General features: G+C 44.4%; 1 protein-coding gene across 2 annotated transcripts in view; it reads left to right on the forward strand.

The window, feature by feature from the left end:
• Man2a1 (mannosidase, alpha, class 2A, member 1) overlaps positions 1–18,734 on the forward strand; it is a 156,345-nt gene that overhangs the window by 23,954 nt on the left and 113,657 nt on the right. Inside the window, exons 3-4 of one of the 2 annotated variants that reach the window (NM_012979.2) lie at positions 290–434; positions 10,256–10,427. In NM_012979.2, the coding sequence (NP_037111.2) occupies positions 290–434; positions 10,256–10,427 (317 nt within the window). Of the gene's footprint in view, positions 1–289; positions 435–10,255; positions 10,428–18,734 lie in introns of those variants that run through there. The other variant, XM_039083037.2, reaches the window with a different exon arrangement.

Genomic DNA, 18,734 nt, shown 5'->3' on the forward strand with positions numbered 1-18,734 from the left:
TTCTGATAAATGAACAAAATCAAATTTACCCAAAGCAGACGGGGAGGACTCATTTATCCGGTAGTTATGTGGCACAAATAGTCTTCCAAGTCTTTGAATGATGACCAGATGCCTTCAGCCTGAAAAGTTTGAATTGATTTTTTGCAGCTTTCTTTTTAAAATTTCATTATATAATGACAAAAAAAAAAAAAAGAAAACCAACAAAGAATATCTTCGAGGAAGTATTGTCCAGCATTTAGTATACATTAACAGTGGTTAAAGCTTAACTTTTTTTTTTTCGTGTTTTTAGATGTTGGATGTTTACGATCTGATTCCTTTTGATAATCCAGATGGTGGAGTTTGGAAGCAAGGGTTTGACATTAAGTACGAAGCTGATGAGTGGGACCGTGAGCCCCTGCAAGTGTTTGTGGTGCCTCACTCCCATAATGACCCAGGTAAAAGCCTCACTTCCTTCTAGCTCCGGCTAGCTCCAGCCAGCTCCAGCTAGCTCCGGCTAGCTCTGGCTAGCTCATCCAGCACCCACGCTGTGGTGCAAGTCTGGGAGAGCTCTCGTCTCTCTGACTTCACCCTGATATATGTTGTGTCCTCAGTTTACCTGTTGGTGCCGTCACAGGCTAGGATGTATAGGGCAGGAAACAATGCTGACCATGCGTTTTGGGGAACTGATAATTTCTGGTGAAGTCTTTCATGGGAAGCTGGAGAGATAGTTATAAGTTAGAGCATGTACCACTCTTAGAGGACCCAAGTTCAGTTCCCAAAACCCACAGGGTGGTTCACAGTCACCCATAATTCCAGTCCTAGGAGATAACCACACCCTCTCCTGACCTCAGCCAGGTGCAAGGTATGCACGCGGACATGTGGGCAAAGCAGTCATACCTGTGAAGTAAAATATTGTAAAAAATTAAAAAAAAAGATACACGAAAGAATCATTAAACCATACCTGTAAATTCCACTTCAGAAAGACAGGGCACTCAGTAGGAAACTTGAGTCTAACACAGAGGGGTAGTGAGAGCCTTGGCGTTCCTCTGCCTGTCAGACAGGAGAGTGAGGTGAGTTTAGGCAAGTTACTTAATCCCGAGGTGGATGAGGTTTTTAATCCAGTAGGATTAGGACGATGGTATCTTCCAGGATGAAATGTAAAGGAACCAGACATGACAGGGAAATGGCTGCTCTTTTTGCAATTACTGTTATTTCACAGGAAGGCTTTTACTTGTCGAGGTCGGTCCTTCCCCCCCACCCCCAAGGCAAGGGGTGATTGCTGTAATTTCAGTGGGGCACGTGATTTGACGTGCCTGCTCATAGGCGTGAACACACAGCACAGCGTGTGGATTTAGTGCAGCATCTCTTGAGGATGCATTCCTAAACACTTGGTTTTTTTTCTGAAGGCTGTCACTAAGTTTGTGTTCTTACCTTTCTCGAGCACCCAGTTCTCTCCAGGCACAGTTACTTGCCAGGATTTCTGTTTCACTCAGACCTGTCCGCACGGCTCGGCTACTCGCCTTCCTTCCTCATGTGCTACTCTATGTGCTCTTTTCTATGACAACTTCCTGTCATCTAAGTGCAACTTCCCTCTTCTGGTCTGAACACGATGCACCGAGCCTCTTGGTTTCTCTGAAGTCTTTCCCTGTGCATCCCCCTTCCCTGGGTTCCTTTTCCTCTTATTCTTGCACTCAACTGTAATAGCAAAAGGCAGGGTTTGCCAGGCAGGGTGCTGAATCGGTTGCAAACATAGTGCTTAGGAAAGACCGAAGGAACTATTCACTGCAAAAGTGTCACCATCTCGTCAAGGGGACACAGGCAGGGAGGGTACAGAAGCCCCTCAGATCAAGGTCACCCAGACTTCTCTCTAGAGAGCAAACGAGTGGCAAAGAGCAGGTGTCCCCTCTTTTTTTTTTAAATTTACATTTTATTTATTTATTTTTCCTCCATCTTTATTAAATTGGGTATTTTTTATTTACATTTCACTTGTTATTTCCTTTCCCGGTTTCTGGGCCAACATCCCCTTAACCTCTCCCCCTCCCTTTCTACATGGGTGTTCCCCTCCCCATCCTCCTCCCATTACCGCTGGTGCTCTTACTAGGCTATTCATTGCCACCTATGCGGTTGGAGCCCAGGGTCAGTCCATGTACAGTCTTTGGGTAGTGGCTTATTGTTTCCGATTAGCCTTAAACTTGCCACGTGATAACTTGTCAGTGTGTCAGGTCTTCTCTGACCTATCTGTGCGGTCCTTTATTCAAGGGTCACACTCTCACCCATCCTTGCATGTGTGCATGTAGAAATGGGCAGTGTTTTCACTCACCGAGGTGAAGATCACTAAGGGGCTGGTGCTTTGTCTCACAGACTGCCCTTTGCGGAACAGCTAGACTCATAGCTGACACCCAGCACCCATCATTCCCTCCCGCTCACAAGTCCCCGTAGTAATAATCGACTCTCTAGGTTAGTGTCAAACCCTGGGCTTGTCGCCTGTCTCGTGTTTCCCATCAACTCCCATCTTTCCTGGTGTCTCCCGACCCCTACTCCTGTGATAAGCGTTCTATTAAAATGTGCTTTGCCCTTTTTACAGCAGCAGCAGTCTTAAGGTCTTTGGACAGGAATTTCTTAGATCCCTGTTTGTTTGTTTACTTTATGGTTCCTGCTGTAGTGTGTTGTTTTGTTAGAGGACATCCTTAATAACTGTGTCTGACTGCAATAAATGAATCTGTCTATTGGTATCCTAGCAACCAGAGTGGAATCTTTTGTCTTAGTAGGAGATGTTAATGACCCTTACCCTTAGAGTTTTCTCCACTTAAGTTAAAAATAGTGGTCAGAAACAGACCCGATAACCTAAGGCAATTTTTGCTATGAAGTAAAGTGGCACAGAAAAGAACCCACTGACTTTTTGAGTAATTTTCACTGTTTCTTAACGAAAGTAGAATATTGATAACCTAAATTATCCTGTGAAAAAATGGAAACGTTCAGTCATGAAAAAAAAAATCACCGTCTTAATAGGGAGAAAACAGAAAAATATGCGCATGTGTATTCTAAGTCAAAATATGACTGTAATGGGAAATCTTTGTAGAATACTCCCAAATGAATGTGCAATTAGGTAATTTACTTTCTAAATGAGATTTATACAGAGCTGTTTGCATTTTCTGCAGCAACAATTTAAAACAAGCTCTGCCTCAGTAGTTTATCAGTGGATTTATGTCTGTCGGGAATGGAAATATTTGAAATAAGATTTTTTAAAAACAGTCCTGTATTTGTCCCCTAACAAAGAATTTATGGTGTGTGTGTGTGTGTGTGTGTGTGTGTGTGTGTGTGTGTGTGTGTATGGTATATATATGGTGTATATATATATATGCATACTTAAATACACACATGTGTGTGCAGATTGTTCTTCTTTTAGGCTGAGTCAGCATTAGTAGGTAAGATAAGGTAAATTAATAAAACAAAACAAAACATAGAATTTTAGTAAATTTCCTAATTGAACCTTCTTCCAGGCCACAAGGATGTGTGTCATACAATATCGTAATTGTTTACATGAATTAAAACAAAGGCAGAAAAGAACTTGTTAGGTAAATGCCGATAACTTTGTGCTGTTATGGATTTGAAAAGTTTTGAATCACAGACCATGAAATTAAATATGAGTTGAGGGATACATGTTCATGTTATATTTAATAAGCTGATTAGAACACAATTACAGCACCTCTGTATCTCCGATCTTAATTCTTCACTTCCCACTAGTTAACCTGCCAAAATATTTAGTTGATTTTCCTTCAAAGAAATCACAGTGTGTAGAGAAAAGATAAGGAGTGCCGAAACGGGAGGTTGAACAGCATATTGTCAACGAAGCAGTTTATAAAACCAACATGAGAGCAACCCCCTCGTGGTGGCTCTAAACAGTAGGGAGAGCTAGTACCTCAGGTAAAGCTGGATAATAATTTTCTTTCATATAAAGCGCATGTATAGCTCTTTAGGAAATGAATTTGACTTAACGAGAGATGGAATTTTTACCCATTCTTAAAACTAAGAAATACATTATTTTTGTACTTAGTGTTACATAATAATTAGAAATAGATTTGTTCATGCATGTGCTGTCTAGGTTCACAGAATGAGCACATGACTTCGCAGTGTGAGTTTTCAAACAGTTCTGGTCAGCTGGTTTTATTAAACACAGAAATAATTTCATTAACTGTCTTGGAGAAGTGCACACATCAACATGCTCCTTCCTATCCTTTTAACTTCGATTTATTCATACTGAAATGGATGTCCTGTCTTTAATCCACGGGGTAGGGGTGGTGGTGAGTGGCTTTCCTTATTGCTACGTTATCCTTATACTTAGAAGTGATGTAGACGCAATATTTTCCAGCTTTTAAAGTGACATCGAGAAACCGCGAGACTTTGCATGGCTTGTATGACCTTAAGTCTGAACAACGCAGTTATTTACTGAAGAATCGTCCACCCATATGAAACCCTTCCACCCACAATTCTAAGCGACTGTGTGGGGGAGGACTTCTCTGGCTAGGGCTAGTAGATGTTCTAAAGTCCCCTTACCAGGGAAGAGGAATCAGCTTAGCATAGATGCAGAGCTTGCTTCGGAGCCTGACCTCACAGTGTTTGATATCGGATATCAAGGTATGCAGGCATCCTGCTGGCTTGAGGCAGGCAGTGTGTATGAGGAGCCTGGCTGGCCATTGCACAGCTGCAAGACGAGCCGGATCTCAGCTATTCTTAGGGAGAATGCAGATCAGTTCTGTGGTGCGGGGTGAGATTTCCAATGCGGGCTTCTCAGATGCATTAGGACGCGCCGTGCCTCTCACAGTCTTACAGGAGCGAAGCCGATACGCTCAGAAAACTGTTAGGTGATGCTGGAGCGCCCAGGACGGAAGGTTATCTGCCTTTGGAACCTGGCGTTCAAAGCATTTAGTTTTAGAGGACTCAGCAGGTTTGCAGGTTTGCAGAGTCTTTAGAGGCGCCTGAGCCCCCGTTGGCACTCTTCACATGCTGAAAGCTTTTAGTCAGCCCCAGAGCTCTCTTCCCTTTGCCTTGCGGCCCTCTTGTTTTCTTCAGCTGAACTAAACAGAACTGCAGCCGTCTTCCCTCTCTTCTGCCTCAACCTTACCTTTCAGTTTATTCTTCCCAGTCTCAGTGTAGACACGGGCGCGTGATTCGAGAAAACCTTAGCTTCCTTCTTCCCGTGTTCTTTGAAGAAAAGACAGTGTTTGGAAGGTTTTTAGTACCCCACTTCTATTTTTATTGAATTGCTCACCATATTCTAGTCATGTAGCCTGCAGTGCAGCGGTACCCACTGGCGGCCATCACGCCCTGACGTACTGAGTTGTTTTATCGTTTCTCGTGTGTTCTTGCCTCTGCCCGACGATACGATTCTATCGCTCTTCTGTTATCCTGCTAGGACCCCGCTGTTTCTCTACTCCCACGGCGTTTTGCTCTGCGATTCTCTGTAGACTCCGTTTTCATTTAGCTCCTCCTTATTACTTACTCATCCCTTGCTAGACACTCAATACATGTTTGACTGAGCAAACCGGAATGTTAATTAAAGCCCTTCCAGTTTATTAGGGGGACAGAGGGGCCTGACTTATAATAGAAACATTGGAATTAAAATTAATCAGCGGCATAATCAAGTAATGGTAATAACAATTAAGGTTAGATGCTGTCCCTTAAGTATAAGGTTGGATGTTGCAGTCTGATATCGAAAGATTAACAAGTAATGAGAGAAACCTGTTGATCATTTGCTGACAGAGAAAAACTTCAGTACTAAGATGACGAAGTTTTCTTTTAAGCTATAAACACTAACAGTGCAATGGGAATAATTCAGAGTCTTCCTTGCTGGCTTTATATGTGATCACCAGTATGCCAGTTACCCGAATATAATTACTTTCACTCAGAATCTTTTTATAAATTCCTAAAAGGTCAGTGATTATTTAACTTTCGATTGGAATTAATGTCACTTTAAAAATGCGATCGTAGTAGCTGTGACCCTCACAGGACAACAGTGCTTTCAAGAGAGGTTCCTTTTTGGAATGAATGCACCCACTGGAGACTTTTTTTTCCCTTTAAGACAGGGCTTCTTTAGGGAGCCCCGACTGTCCTGGAACTCACTCTGTAGACCAGGTTGACCTCGAACTCACAGAGATCCACCTGCCTCTGCCTCCCAAGTGCTCAGATTAAAGGTGTGCGCTATTTAGGCTGGCCTACTAGTGACCTTTAAAATATAAGTAGATACCGGGCAGTGGTTACTAGTGGGCAGACCGTGAACATTCAGGTCGACTGTAGTCAGTTGTGTCTTTGGTTTCATTCCAGTTGGGTGAATTTTCTGTGTAGCCCTCGTGCTTTCGTTCCAGTCCTTCGGCCTGCCCTTCCTTAATCTGCCGTGCGCATGCCCACTGAACTCTCAGATTCCGAGCGTGGGTTGAAGTTTCATTCGAGATGAATGCCCAGCCCTGCCTCTGAAGTGTTCAGGAACCAGAGCCAAAACACACGGAGGCCCACATTCTTTGTTTCTAGATCTTTAAAATCATAAAGAAACTGGTGGCAAAGATCTGAGATGGAGATGAGGCGAGGCGGGAAGTGTGGGTTTAGACTTCTCAGGCCTCAGCTTCTCACACAAACGGCGTGGCGCATTTGGGAAGAGGTAGCCCAGACTCTCTTTACTCCCTGACCTGAGCGTGTTCCCAGCCAGGAAGAGCTGAGCGTGCAGATGATAAAGTGATATTTGTATACTGTTGGGTAGTGGCCTCTTGGATACTCTCAGGTTGGAAGGCCCTACAGTAGGGCTGAGTGTCCTAGTGCAGGCTTTTTAACGAGGGACCTAGCAGAATGTGAAAGTCAGCTAGGGGTGGTTGGACTCTGATTCCAAGGCTGTGGGACTTAATGGGGCAGGGCCCCCTCTGATTGGGCAAATTCTTTGCCCTGAGTACTTACCATCGTAGGAAGGGGTACGGTCAATGGGATACTGAGGACCTACTCCTGGGGTTCTGTTTTCTGGCCAGGTGCCTTCTGCCTAGGTTTTGGGGCGACGTACTGTGTTTGAAAGGAAGTGTCCCTTAAGAGGATTGGATTTCTACACTTCCACATTGAATCAGCAATCAAAATACGAAACTACAACGCGCGGTTTGCCAGTTCGTAAGCGTTAGGTCGCTTAAACGCACAGAGCGGACACACAGCCAAGATTTCAGCCATTAGAATTGGGATCCCTGCCGTCTTTGTACAGCTTGTAATTATTTACTCATTTTAACTTTCTAACTTATTTAAAATAGCTGTTAGTTCTCTTAGGGGCGAGAGCATCGTTTGAGTGAGGAAGGCTAGGTCCAGAGTTGTTCTTACTGAAGCTCTAGTCCTGCTTCCATTTCCGAGTGTATTCAAGGATGAGAGAGAGAGGGGCTGTGAATTGACCATTTAAGTAAATCGGCTTGCAACTCAATGTCTACAGGTTATTAAATCTAGAGGTAGGAATATAATTTTATATCACAAAAATTCATCCCATGCAGCCTTGCATAAAATATTATCTTCCTGATTGGTCTCACGTTAATATGCAATTGTAGTTTTTACAGTAATGTAGAGGAAGAAAGAACCAATTCAGGGTAAAAGGGAATACCTGATTAGTCTATTGTGTAAGAGCAATAAAAGCTAATTTACTGTTATATTACTCAATATTGAAAGCTGCAAGAAACTCTCAGTTCTTTATTCATTAATTGTGCTATATTGTAGCAGTATTAGTATCAATTATAGACGAGTTTTATGGAAGGCTTTTTAGTTGACGTCTCTGAGCTTGTATTTTGCCTCACGTAAATATCTTTGACATATTTTCTGCCTGATTGTTGAAGGGCAAATGAAGTGTTGAAGGTGGAGTGGATGAATCAGGCATTGTAGTTTCTCCATGAAAACTCTTGTGATAAACGGGCTTTGAAATGCAGGGATCTCTGTTAGGAGCAAGCGTGTGCCGGTGGAATACATAGTTTTACACTTTTACAAAGGTCTCTGATAAAAGCAGTCCTCTTACTTTGCCTTTTATGCTGGATTATGGGAGGCTTTTAATTTTTATTCTGTAGGCTTCCCACTGCCCAGAGTTCCTTAATTTTGTCCAGAGGATTAGCATTGACCTTTGCTAGAATTCACACAAGAGGTACAGGCGATATTTTAAAGATGATAATTCTAATTGAGCCCTTCAGGAGTTTCAGTGGTCCTTGTCCCCACCCATGTGGTCACAGCGTTTGCTTTTATATCTGTGGATTCTGCTTGATCTTGTGCTGTGTAGGTAGATACAGAAAATTAAATCAAACAGTGTGACGGGGGCTGGATAGATCAATATTGGAATGTCTAGCTTGTAGAAAGAGGCACCATTAGTAGTTCTCAGCTGCGTTAGTCTCCCTGCCCCTGTAACGAAGCCCCACAGACTGAGTGGCTTCAGTGCAACTCAAGGTCAGAGTCTGCAAGTCAAGGATTCAGCATTGGTGGGCTCTGTTTTCTTCCTTTCTCCTTGGCTTTTGGCTTTTAGTGACCCTTTTCCTCCTCTGCCCTGGCAGGTTTCTCTGTGCCTGGATCCCTGGGTCCTAGTATTTGTGAGATTAAGATCCCCTTTTGTTACACTATTTTACCTTTATTAACTCTTTTAAAACCTTATTTTCAATACAGTCACGGTCTGAGGCGGGCGGAGCTAGGATTTCAAGGCCTGACACAGAATGCCCTTTTAACGGTTGCCTTTCTCTCACATAATTGTCCAGATGGGAACGGTCAACGCCAGGCTGTTGACAGGACAGAAGAACAGCCGATCTCTTACTTCTTAGGTTCCGCATTCTGCCCTCCTTCTACGCTCCGTCTCGGGTACCCATATCTTCAAGAGTATTGGGAGTGACATCCTCATTTAAGGGCAGATAGCAATTTCTTTGCTTCTCTCTCGGATTCTAGATAGAAGTCCTGGCCCAGTGCCTGGTGCAGACTGGTAGTTAGTGCCCTGGTGAGGCAGGATGGGGTTCCTTGCACACCAAACTTACAAATGCCAAAGGTACAGGCTTTTTAACCTAACATTAAAAAATTAAGATCACCCAGAAAACATGCTTTGATGACAAGCCAGCTCAAATGTGCCCTAGGTTAAGAAAGCCTTACAAAGAAAATCTGACCCCATATTCCTTCCAGTGTCACAGCTGAGTACCACGTGTGGCCAGCAACTGGGAGAAGTAGCAGAGTCCCAGACATGCCAGTTTGAGAAGCAGGAGTCTTATATGCAGTGCTTCCCCGGGGACCTTTAACTTTTTTTTTTCTTTTTTACTAGCAAATGCAGTACAGACGGGGAGTTAAAGTTATAGGCGAACAAGTGCTGTCTGGACTTTTCAGGCCTCTTGACCGTGTGGATTTTGCTAGCCGTTGAACGGTAGTTCAAGTAGAAGTAGCAGCACTCTTCCCTATTGGGTTTTAGACCTGGGAACAAATCCTCCCCCATGGGGTCCACTTTGTCCATCACCAGTCTGTGCAGTTGGTGGCCCAGTGCACTGGAGCCTTGGCCGTCCTAGTCGTCCATCTGGTAGACCTGTGCTTGGACTTGTGAGTCTTGCTAAGAGAGTTCTGTACTGCTTGGGTGCACCGATTAGGGCGACTTCCAAGTTATTTGGGAAGTAGTTGGATAAACTAGGGGACTGAGTCCTCTAGTTGCAGGGGCGGGTAACGTCGACACGTTCACTTTTGTTGTTTCGTTAGCAGAACTTTGTGCTCCTAGAAAATTGCATGATGACATTTTCTGGAAACAAAAGCCTATTCTGTCCTCGGTATTCATATCAGCGCTGTAATCACGACATTGCTTTGCTCCCGGTGTCACGGCTTAGCTTGTAGGTGCCTTCCTTTATCTCAGTTTTATTGGACAGTTGGGGAGTTCAGGTGTGTGACGAGAGGGAACAATTCTGATCCCAAATTAGGAGAGTAGTACTTGTTAGTACTATTTAGATAAAAAATCCTTACCTAGAGATAAGTAATTGAATTGTTAGATATAAATGACTGCTTTTTTTTTTTAGCCTTAGTTAATTGCTTTCATTTCTGTCTGAATTTTTTTGTGCAATGTCTGAATATTTCATTTCAGTGGCAGTGGGGTTTTACTGTCAACTAAAAAGGGGATTTCGCTAATTGAACACGTTTGTTAGCTTTTGAAATGTGGTCTTTATTTGAATGAACGAGCTAAGGGTGCCCAATGGTAATTCGGTGGAATGTGACTAAGTTGAAATCAGCCATTTCAATCGGACCTTTGTGGTGTATTTGTGTCTTGATTTAGGTTGGTTGAAGACTTTCAATGACTACTTTAGAGACAAGACTCAGTATATTTTTAATAACATGGTCCTAAAGCTGAAAGAAGACTCAAGCAGGAAGTTTATATGGTCTGAGATCTCTTACCTTGCAAAATGGTGGGATATTATAGATAATCCGAAGAAGGAAGCTGTTAAAAGGTTTGTTTCAAAACTTTCTTTTTATCTTAGTAATGTTAAAGATCCATAACAAATGTGGAGTTTTGAGGTGGATTCTTAGCTTACAGCTGACAGTCTTCTTCACATCTTGCATTGTATTGTTCTAGTTCCTCCCCGAGAAAGCGAGGCAAAGCCTTTCCACTGAAACCCTTGCCTTCATCCTCTGTCCTAGAAATGGGCTCGCTACCTACGTCAAAGGCATGGTTATTTTAAGGGCTTTTCAGAAGGGTCATTGCTTGGTTCTCTAAATATAAGCGTGCCAGTGTCTCTGCCTCTTTTCAACAATGTAAGTTTTTTCAAAACCATGGCTGACGTGTCCTGAAAAATGATTTGTTTTTATTTTCCCGCAAATGATTTTGCATATTTCTTACATAAACAACGGTGGTTAGTTTTGGGGTTTGTTTTGGTGGCGGGACCCAGTGCATCATTTTGTAGGGCTGTATCGTCTCCCGAGGATGTTATTTCTGTTTTAGTTCATGATAAACAGACCAGCTTTTGAGGTGGTCGAGTTGTTAGTCTTTTGTTCTTTGCTGTGGCTGCCGTTGCCGTTGCTTTCTCAGTCTACAGCTAAGGTAGAGTTGATTTTTATCTTCTACTTTTATTTTTAATCCCGAGTTTTTAAAGTCCTCATTTAATGATTTAAAAGTTGATACTCGGAGTGTCCGTGGGGTCTTTCTGATCGAAGTGCATTTGCTGTGAAGAGCTAGGCATTGTGAGGGACGAATCAGTTATTGTCCCCGCCTAGCTCTTGATAGAGCAGACACTGCTCTGAGCTCTGCCAGCCATAACTGGAACCCTGTGCCCTGTTCTGTGACCTAGGGTCTTGCTCTCCGGTCCAGGACACTGGCTCAGTGAGGATGCTCTGCAGACAGTGCTGGTGCCCCGCCCTTCTCAGCACTCTACTTGCCGAGCCCCGCCCTTCTCAGCACTCTACTTGCCGAGCCCTTTGCACACACACGGCGCTTCTCTGAGTTTTAATGTGCCCAGCCTTTTCTACCGACAGGAAGCGGCATCTTGAGAGCACTAAGATATTCAGTTACTTGAGCTTTCTGATGTGTTTTGAGGATTTTGATGATGTTTGTCTGAAATTACTGGAATTTTATACTATTTCAATAACTGACCGTTGCAATCTGCCTTTCTAGATTGAAAAACCTCTAATGAGCAACAATTTAATTTTCCCAAAGGGTTGTAGAAGGGATTTAAGCTTCTTCCTACCTCATCATGAAGGACCTTTGGATTTTAGTAGTTTGGCATGAACATCTAACTATAACGTGAGGAGGATTGATGACTACCATCTTCTTTGGAGATTGTCTTTCCTTGCTGGTCTTGCATGGTTAGCTAGGAGAGAGATCCAGGCTCTGAGGGCATGAGACTAAACCAAGGAGCCAGCATGGTCATGGGAGAAGCCACTCTTTTTCCATCACAAGTGCTGCCATAGCAACGGGGGTTGATAGGATCCAGTTTACACAAGCGAGTCTGCAGTCTGCAATTCCAAGGTGTTATGTAATTGAAATATTAGTACTGCTTTAGATTAATATCATATTCTCTCTCTATATATATACCAACCCCCCCCCCCGACACATACGGGAGGGAGGGGGGACAGACAGAGAGGAGGAGACTGAGGTACTCGATGCACACAGCATGGAGCGGGAGTGAGAGAAGAGAGAGAACACCACACGGCATCCTGCACCCATAGGTTAGACCCGCACCTACCCTTGGGTATCCTTTGATACTCCGAACTCTTAAGATGTTACATAGAGCTGCTGCTGGCTTTATTGCCGGCTCCTCAGTGCCACGAAGTAAGATTTACAAGAGGTTTGGTTGTTTACATCTTACTCTTCGATACATAGTTTCTAAAAAAGTAACAAAGTTAGAGATTGCTTAAATTTGATGATTTTATCCCACTTGTACTTCTTTTTGTTTTCAGAATCATTTATCTGATTCTTTTCCCCTTATTTTAAAAACCAGGCTGTCTAAAACCTTTCTTTTTGTTGGGCTTTGCTTGCTCCCATACCGCCTAGAGGGAATTTCTAGTTTTCCTTTACCCCCTCTCTTCTCAGCTCTCCATCTCTCCTAATTCCTTCTCCTTGCTTGCACTGGAGCTAACTGGGCAGTCGGCCTGGCTCATAGACAGGGCGCTCCTGCCTGCTTTCCTTTTAGCCCTAGTTTAAGTAGTGTAGTGGGTTTTTTGTTTTGTTTTTCTTCTCATATTTTCTCTAAATACTGGAATACTTGGCAGATGTACTATACTGGTTTTTTTTGGGGGGGTTGTTTTATTTGTTTGTTTTGTTTCTCTCTTGGTTTTCTGACTTGAGCACGCTGGAGAATGCTTTGACCCTTGTAAGTGCTGGTTTCCCAGTTGTATTTATTTATAATTAGTGTGGAGGTCTAGTGGTCTGCGAGCATGAACTCTCCAAGTTTCAGTCTCCCGAGAGCAGTGTCGAAGCCTGTGTTGGTGCCCGAGGAGAGGGTGTTTCAGATGCATTTCCTGGGTAAGCATTTTATAACTACTGTGTGCGAGTCAGCTCTTCCACTACTCCACTTTCCCATCCTAAAAACCACTGCTGTGCACAATCGCACAGAGCAAGCACAGGGGTCACGAAAATAAATATGTCTGAGTTGCTGAGAACTCAACAGTGTACTTAATGACACGCGTAAGACCCTGGAAAAGGAGACCCAGGAGAAGGTCCAATCCGGTTCACCTACACACGATCAGCCGATGATGAGCTGCATGCATGCTACAAAATATCCGTCAGTTTATCTGGAATAATGCCAGAGTGTGGCCATGAATGTGGGTGTTGGGAGGACAAAGCTGAGCTACTATGGGACCGTGCCAGTGTTTTCTGGGAGCTGATGGGAAGTGTGCAGCAGGATGTATGAGTCTGACTTGCATCAGATGAGCTGAGAGTATTGGTCAAAGTCCGGACGTATGCATTCCTACAGGACAGGGCTCACTCAGGCCCAGTCGTCTGCCTTCAGCGTCTCAGGAACTGAATCGTACAAAGGCATCGTACGCTTTTCACTGGTGGAATCAGCAGTGCTTTGGAACAAATTTCCCCTTTTCTCACATTGACCTTTGTTTCTTTGTTTATGTGTTGTGTGTCCATGCCGGCACGCAGGGGTCAGCGGACAGCTTGTGGGAGTTGGTCCTCTCTACGCGGTACCTGGGGGTTGAACTTAGGTCATTGTGTTTGATGGTAAACACTTTTACCCACTGAACCATCTCTTTGGCCCGAACTCATTTGTAAAGCAGGTATTCGTGGCAGAGCTGACAACATTCTAGCTGCTCTTTCCTTACCAGATTCTGTCTCCCCCTTTTCTTCCTGATCCTTTGCTCATTCCTTTGTTTATCCATCTATCCGTCCATCCATCCACCCACCCTCCCACCCATCCACCCACCCACCCATCCACCCACCCACCCATCCACCCACCCACCCATCCATCCATCCATCCGCTCGTCCGCCCGCCTGCCCACCACCCATCTGTCCGTCCGTCCACCCATCCCGGTGTTGACTCTTCTTCATCACAACCATCTCTTCCAGCATTGAAGGGTTGGCTCTCCGCTTAATGACTATATTGCTTTCTCCACCGCTTTGTCTTTGCCCTTTACTCTAGGGCCAGCCTATTGGCAATGGAAAGTAGGCACAGGCTGAGTATGGCGGCCAGGCTGCCTGGGCTCAGATCCTGACAAGTTCCATTATTTTGGAGCAGATTATTTATCGTTTCTGTACTGCTGTGTATCTGTCAAGTGGAGTCGACACTGGGGCCCACTCTGTCGGAGTTTTATGAGGATCGAATTAATAGAAATGCAATGCATACTTAACACATTTCATTGATTATTTTTGCACTGTCTCGAGTCAAACCCAGGGTCTCTTCAATAACACAACACACACACACAGACACACACATGCACATGCACACACACATGCACACACACATACACACAGACACACACATGCACACACACATGCACGCACACACATACACACACATGCACACACACATGCACACACATGCACACTCACATACACACACACATGCACACACACATGCACACACACAGACACACACATGCACACACATGCACACACACACATGCACACACACATGCACACACACATGCACACACACACACACATACACACACACACACACGCACACACCCCTAGCCTGACAGAGGTTGTTAAAGAATTGCTAATAAATATCAGAGGCTCTGGTTTTTATAACTTTTTATTTTTCACTTGGAATATTTTTCTTGGACACTTTCTGTGAGTTTTTGTCCTGAAGTCATCTTGAATGTCTTCATCTTAGGAAGCTAATTATAAATCCATGTTTCTGCTCCGTCTTTAAAAAGCCTGCTTATATAATGCTTCATTGAAGATGCTTTTTTCTTACCCCATGCTCAGAAGCTTTTCAGTATTCAAGAACATGAAACTCTTTAAGTTTTCATCCAGCGACTACCAATGCAGGGTGGAACTTTTTCTTCCTTGTCATCGGCACTCCCACCTCTTCCACACACCGTTCTACCGTCCTCAGCTGGGGAGGAGTGCTTTTGTCTCTTTTGTCTTAGAGCCCCACTCTCTGATTCTTGGGTCTTGCCCCTGCTGCTGTTCCTCCTCTTCTTCCCTATCCTCCCCCTTCTCCTCCTCCTGCACCTGCATTTCACTGTTGATTTTCTCACTGTATTTTATTGCATCTTTGGAATTCTCGCTCAAGGGTGCACCCCTCGTCGCCCCTTCTCCACTGAGCCCACTTCTTCCAATGCTGTGCCTCAACTCTTAACTGTGTCTGACTGCCCTTAAGGCCAAGTGTTTATGCTCATTCTTGAGTGCGAACAGGTTTATCCTTCCCTGGGAGTTGTCCACGAATACGGTCTAAAGTGCTTAACAGCCCTTGCTTCTCCGCCCAAACGTTGCCAGTTTCCTTGCAGCATTTATCACATGACTTCATCTGTTTGTTTTGGGAAATGGCCTCACCGGCAGAAAGGTCCCATTCGCCACCATTCTGCCCTTCCCAGACAGGTAAGCAGACTCAGTCACTCAGCGTATTAATTTACAGGACTTTGAATCTTGAATGAGATGAGGGTTGACAGTGGAGGGAGAGGGGAGCCGACAGGCGAAGTCTATACTCCCCAGTCCTGTGGTGTGGTCCTGTGTGTGGACCATGCATCCTGACCTCATTTTCCTCCTGCCCATCATGGAGCCTGGGCATTCTGCCTTGTCTTTGATTGCGTGTGCCCCAGAATCTTCCCCCAATGCATTTTCTGCTCTGAGGAAGCTAGGTGATAGTCCTCCTCTGCTCCTTTGCTGGGAAAAGTAATCCTTGAAGAGTTTCTGAGATTCGGCAGTCTAGTAGGCAAGTCTGAGGAATCGGGAGTTGGGAACTGGGGCTGCTGGTAAGAAGTCCTGGAGAAGAAATGCCCATAGCTGCTGTTTTTCTCTTTCCTTTGGTGAAGCTGTAGAGCCCTGAGTCTGCATGTCACCTGTAAGCTGGGTAGGAGACATGGGCCGTGCGCACCATCGGTGACTTGGAGCCTGGTGATGATGGGAGATAGGAGGGTGGTGTACGTGCTGCCTCCTGTGTTGGGCAAAGCAAGGGCTGGCTTGGACTCCACATGGCTGGGCAGGTACTGCAGGAAGCGAAGCTAGAACCCTAGACAATAGACCTTCAGGAATTAAGATTTCCCGAACTAGTAGAGGAGAGGACTGAATCCTCTGGGCTGATGAGGAGCCGTCCTTCTGGGAGGGACTTTACATAAGTCTAACAACTTCCTCACAAATCAATGAACACAGCCTATCCTGCGGCCTTGGCTCATCTCTTCTTGACCTGTAACAGTGCTAACGCTGGGGAGATACAGGCTTCTCTCTCTGGTTCGGGACAAACTGTAAATACATCTATCCCTTTTACTAATTATTATTTGCTAACTCTTGAAACACAGGGAAATGAAGGTAGGAGGTTCATGGATTGGAGCTGCTAACAGCAGCGTGCATGGGGAGAAAATTCTGGAAAAAAATGAGGTTGTGGTTAGTGTCCAGCATTCAGCTTTCTTGTAGTCCTTGGTTCTACAGAAGAGAAGCTGTGCCAAAGACTCTGAGAATCGAGTTCGTGGCGGAAGACTCTCTGGTTTTCCGGAAAAGTCAACCGTGGGCTCAGAGTTGATGTTATTTTATATTTCCCCACTTGGGGAGAAATGATGGCCCCTTCTTGGTTCATCCCCGGCACACTTTCTTCCCTGTGTTTTTTCTTTGCTGTTGTCCACTTTACATAGGCAGAGCCATATAAAACTGATCATATCTGACCGGCTTTGATATGTGCAAAAGTGCCACTTCGGTATGATTCAACTCAGTACTTAAAACAGGGGCACTCATTCTGTCATCTCTCAAACTCTTTGGAGCCTGCTTCTTTGGCATCGGGAAGCAAAGGGCTCAATGGGGAAATGGCGCCATTTTGCTTGAGCAAAATAAATAAATAAATAAATAAATAAATAAATAATCATAAAACCATTTCAGAAAATCGAGTTTTAGTCTTACTTAAGTTTGTTTGAAATTTTCTTTTAGTTATAAATACTCACCTGTACTCCCTTATGCCACTGACTGTAGATCTAGTTCAGTGTTTCTCAGCCTTACTGACACTGTGTCCCTTTCGCACAGTTCCTTGATACAGTTGTGGTGACCCCCAACCATGAAATTATTTTCATCGCTACTTCATAACTGTAATTTTAATACTTTTATGAAGCATAAATGTATCTGTTTTCCGATGGTCGTAGGGAACTGCTGTGAAGGAGTCCAATTGCCCCTCCCCCAAGGGGTCCAACCCACAGGTTGAGAACCACTGATCTAGGGCAGTGACATTTGCTTTCTTCCTTGAACTGAGAGTCCACAGTGCCTCATCAATGGGCCACGTCTGTGTGTTTTGCAGCACGCTCAATAGAACCTTAGATTTTTGTTCCCCTTATTTAGAATTCTTACCTAGTGCTAAGCTGGGACTCCTGTTGTGATGTCTGCACCATGTGTTTGCCTCCTTGGGAAGGTGAGCTACAAAGCGGACATCTCAACCTAAACGTGCACGTTGGGTGCAGCGTGGCAGCCTGTGGATCCCACCGGAGTCCACTGAAGCCTTCCTTGTCCCTGGAAGAACAGAGATCGATGGGGGCTCAACTGAAGCAGCAGAAGTGTCATGTGATCTGCCAGTGACAACTCGTGTTCTGTCCTCCACAGTGAGGTAGCATTCAGCATCGTGAGCCTTTAAAAATGGAACTCGGGTTAACTAAAGGAGGGATCCGATCCGTGCAGAGGACGCAGGGCTTTCTGTTGCCTTTTGTAATTCAAAACAACTGAATCAATTGTAGTCTCCAGGCCCTCTCATCCTGAGGATTTAAAAGACTTCTGTCTACACTTGTCTTGTTTACCTTTCTGGCTTTGCGTGTGGGTAGTTTTGGATGTCTGTGGTGAAACACTGCACAGTGTTTCTGATCCTCTGGATTGTGAAGTGACTGACTGATGTTTGACTTGGTCCAGTGTTACCCCTTAGCTTTTCCTTTGGCTGGCTTAGCTCTGCCCTGGGCCCGAGACCATGGGATGGCCTCTATGCTGCACCTGCCTCTGCCGTCAGGACCAATGTTTGGTGCAGAAACCTGATGACTGGAACGTCGTGTTACTCATGTCTTGACCAGCCACAGTGTTGGTTTTTGGGTTTGTTTTTTTTTTTGTTCTGTTTTTATTTTTATTATTTTTTGGTATGAAATACGTGTTTCGTGTTTGTTGCACGTCAGTCAGTGTAGACCGTATTTTTATCATATTTGTGTGCTTTAGCAGTTTCCCGAGAAGGCACGGGCTTTTCATCTGATATTCTAGGCACCCTGTCACATTTTCTTCAGTTTCGGAGTTAGGTAAAAATCTCACTGAGCTCAGAAACATTTGCTGCTACTTGCTTAAATCCTAAGACTTAACTCGGGCACACTTTGGGTTTTCCCAGAAAAACGGACCATTAATGTTCTTACACTGCCTCATTATTATGCATTTATACTGGTTGGGTTTTATGGTGTTGAAGTAAAGGCTGCTGTAAAATTTACAGAGAGTGTGAAGTTAGTGTGTCTTGTGAAGTTTGAAGTCGGTTGCAGATGTAGATGTTGTGTGGAGCCTGCAGGGTTTCCTTACAGTGAGTGCAGCTCTGAAGTGACCGCTTCCCCACCTGTGAGGTGACACTCAGTTTGGGATGCCCAGTCACTGTTATTTGTTTTTTGTTTTTTGTTTTTTGTTTTTTCCAAGACAGTCTCTGTGTTAGCCCCTG

This window comes from Rattus norvegicus, chromosome 9, assembly GCF_036323735.1.
Source record: "Rattus norvegicus strain BN/NHsdMcwi chromosome 9, GRCr8, whole genome shotgun sequence".
In the NCBI taxonomy this organism is placed as follows: domain Eukaryota; kingdom Metazoa; phylum Chordata; class Mammalia; order Rodentia; family Muridae; genus Rattus; species Rattus norvegicus.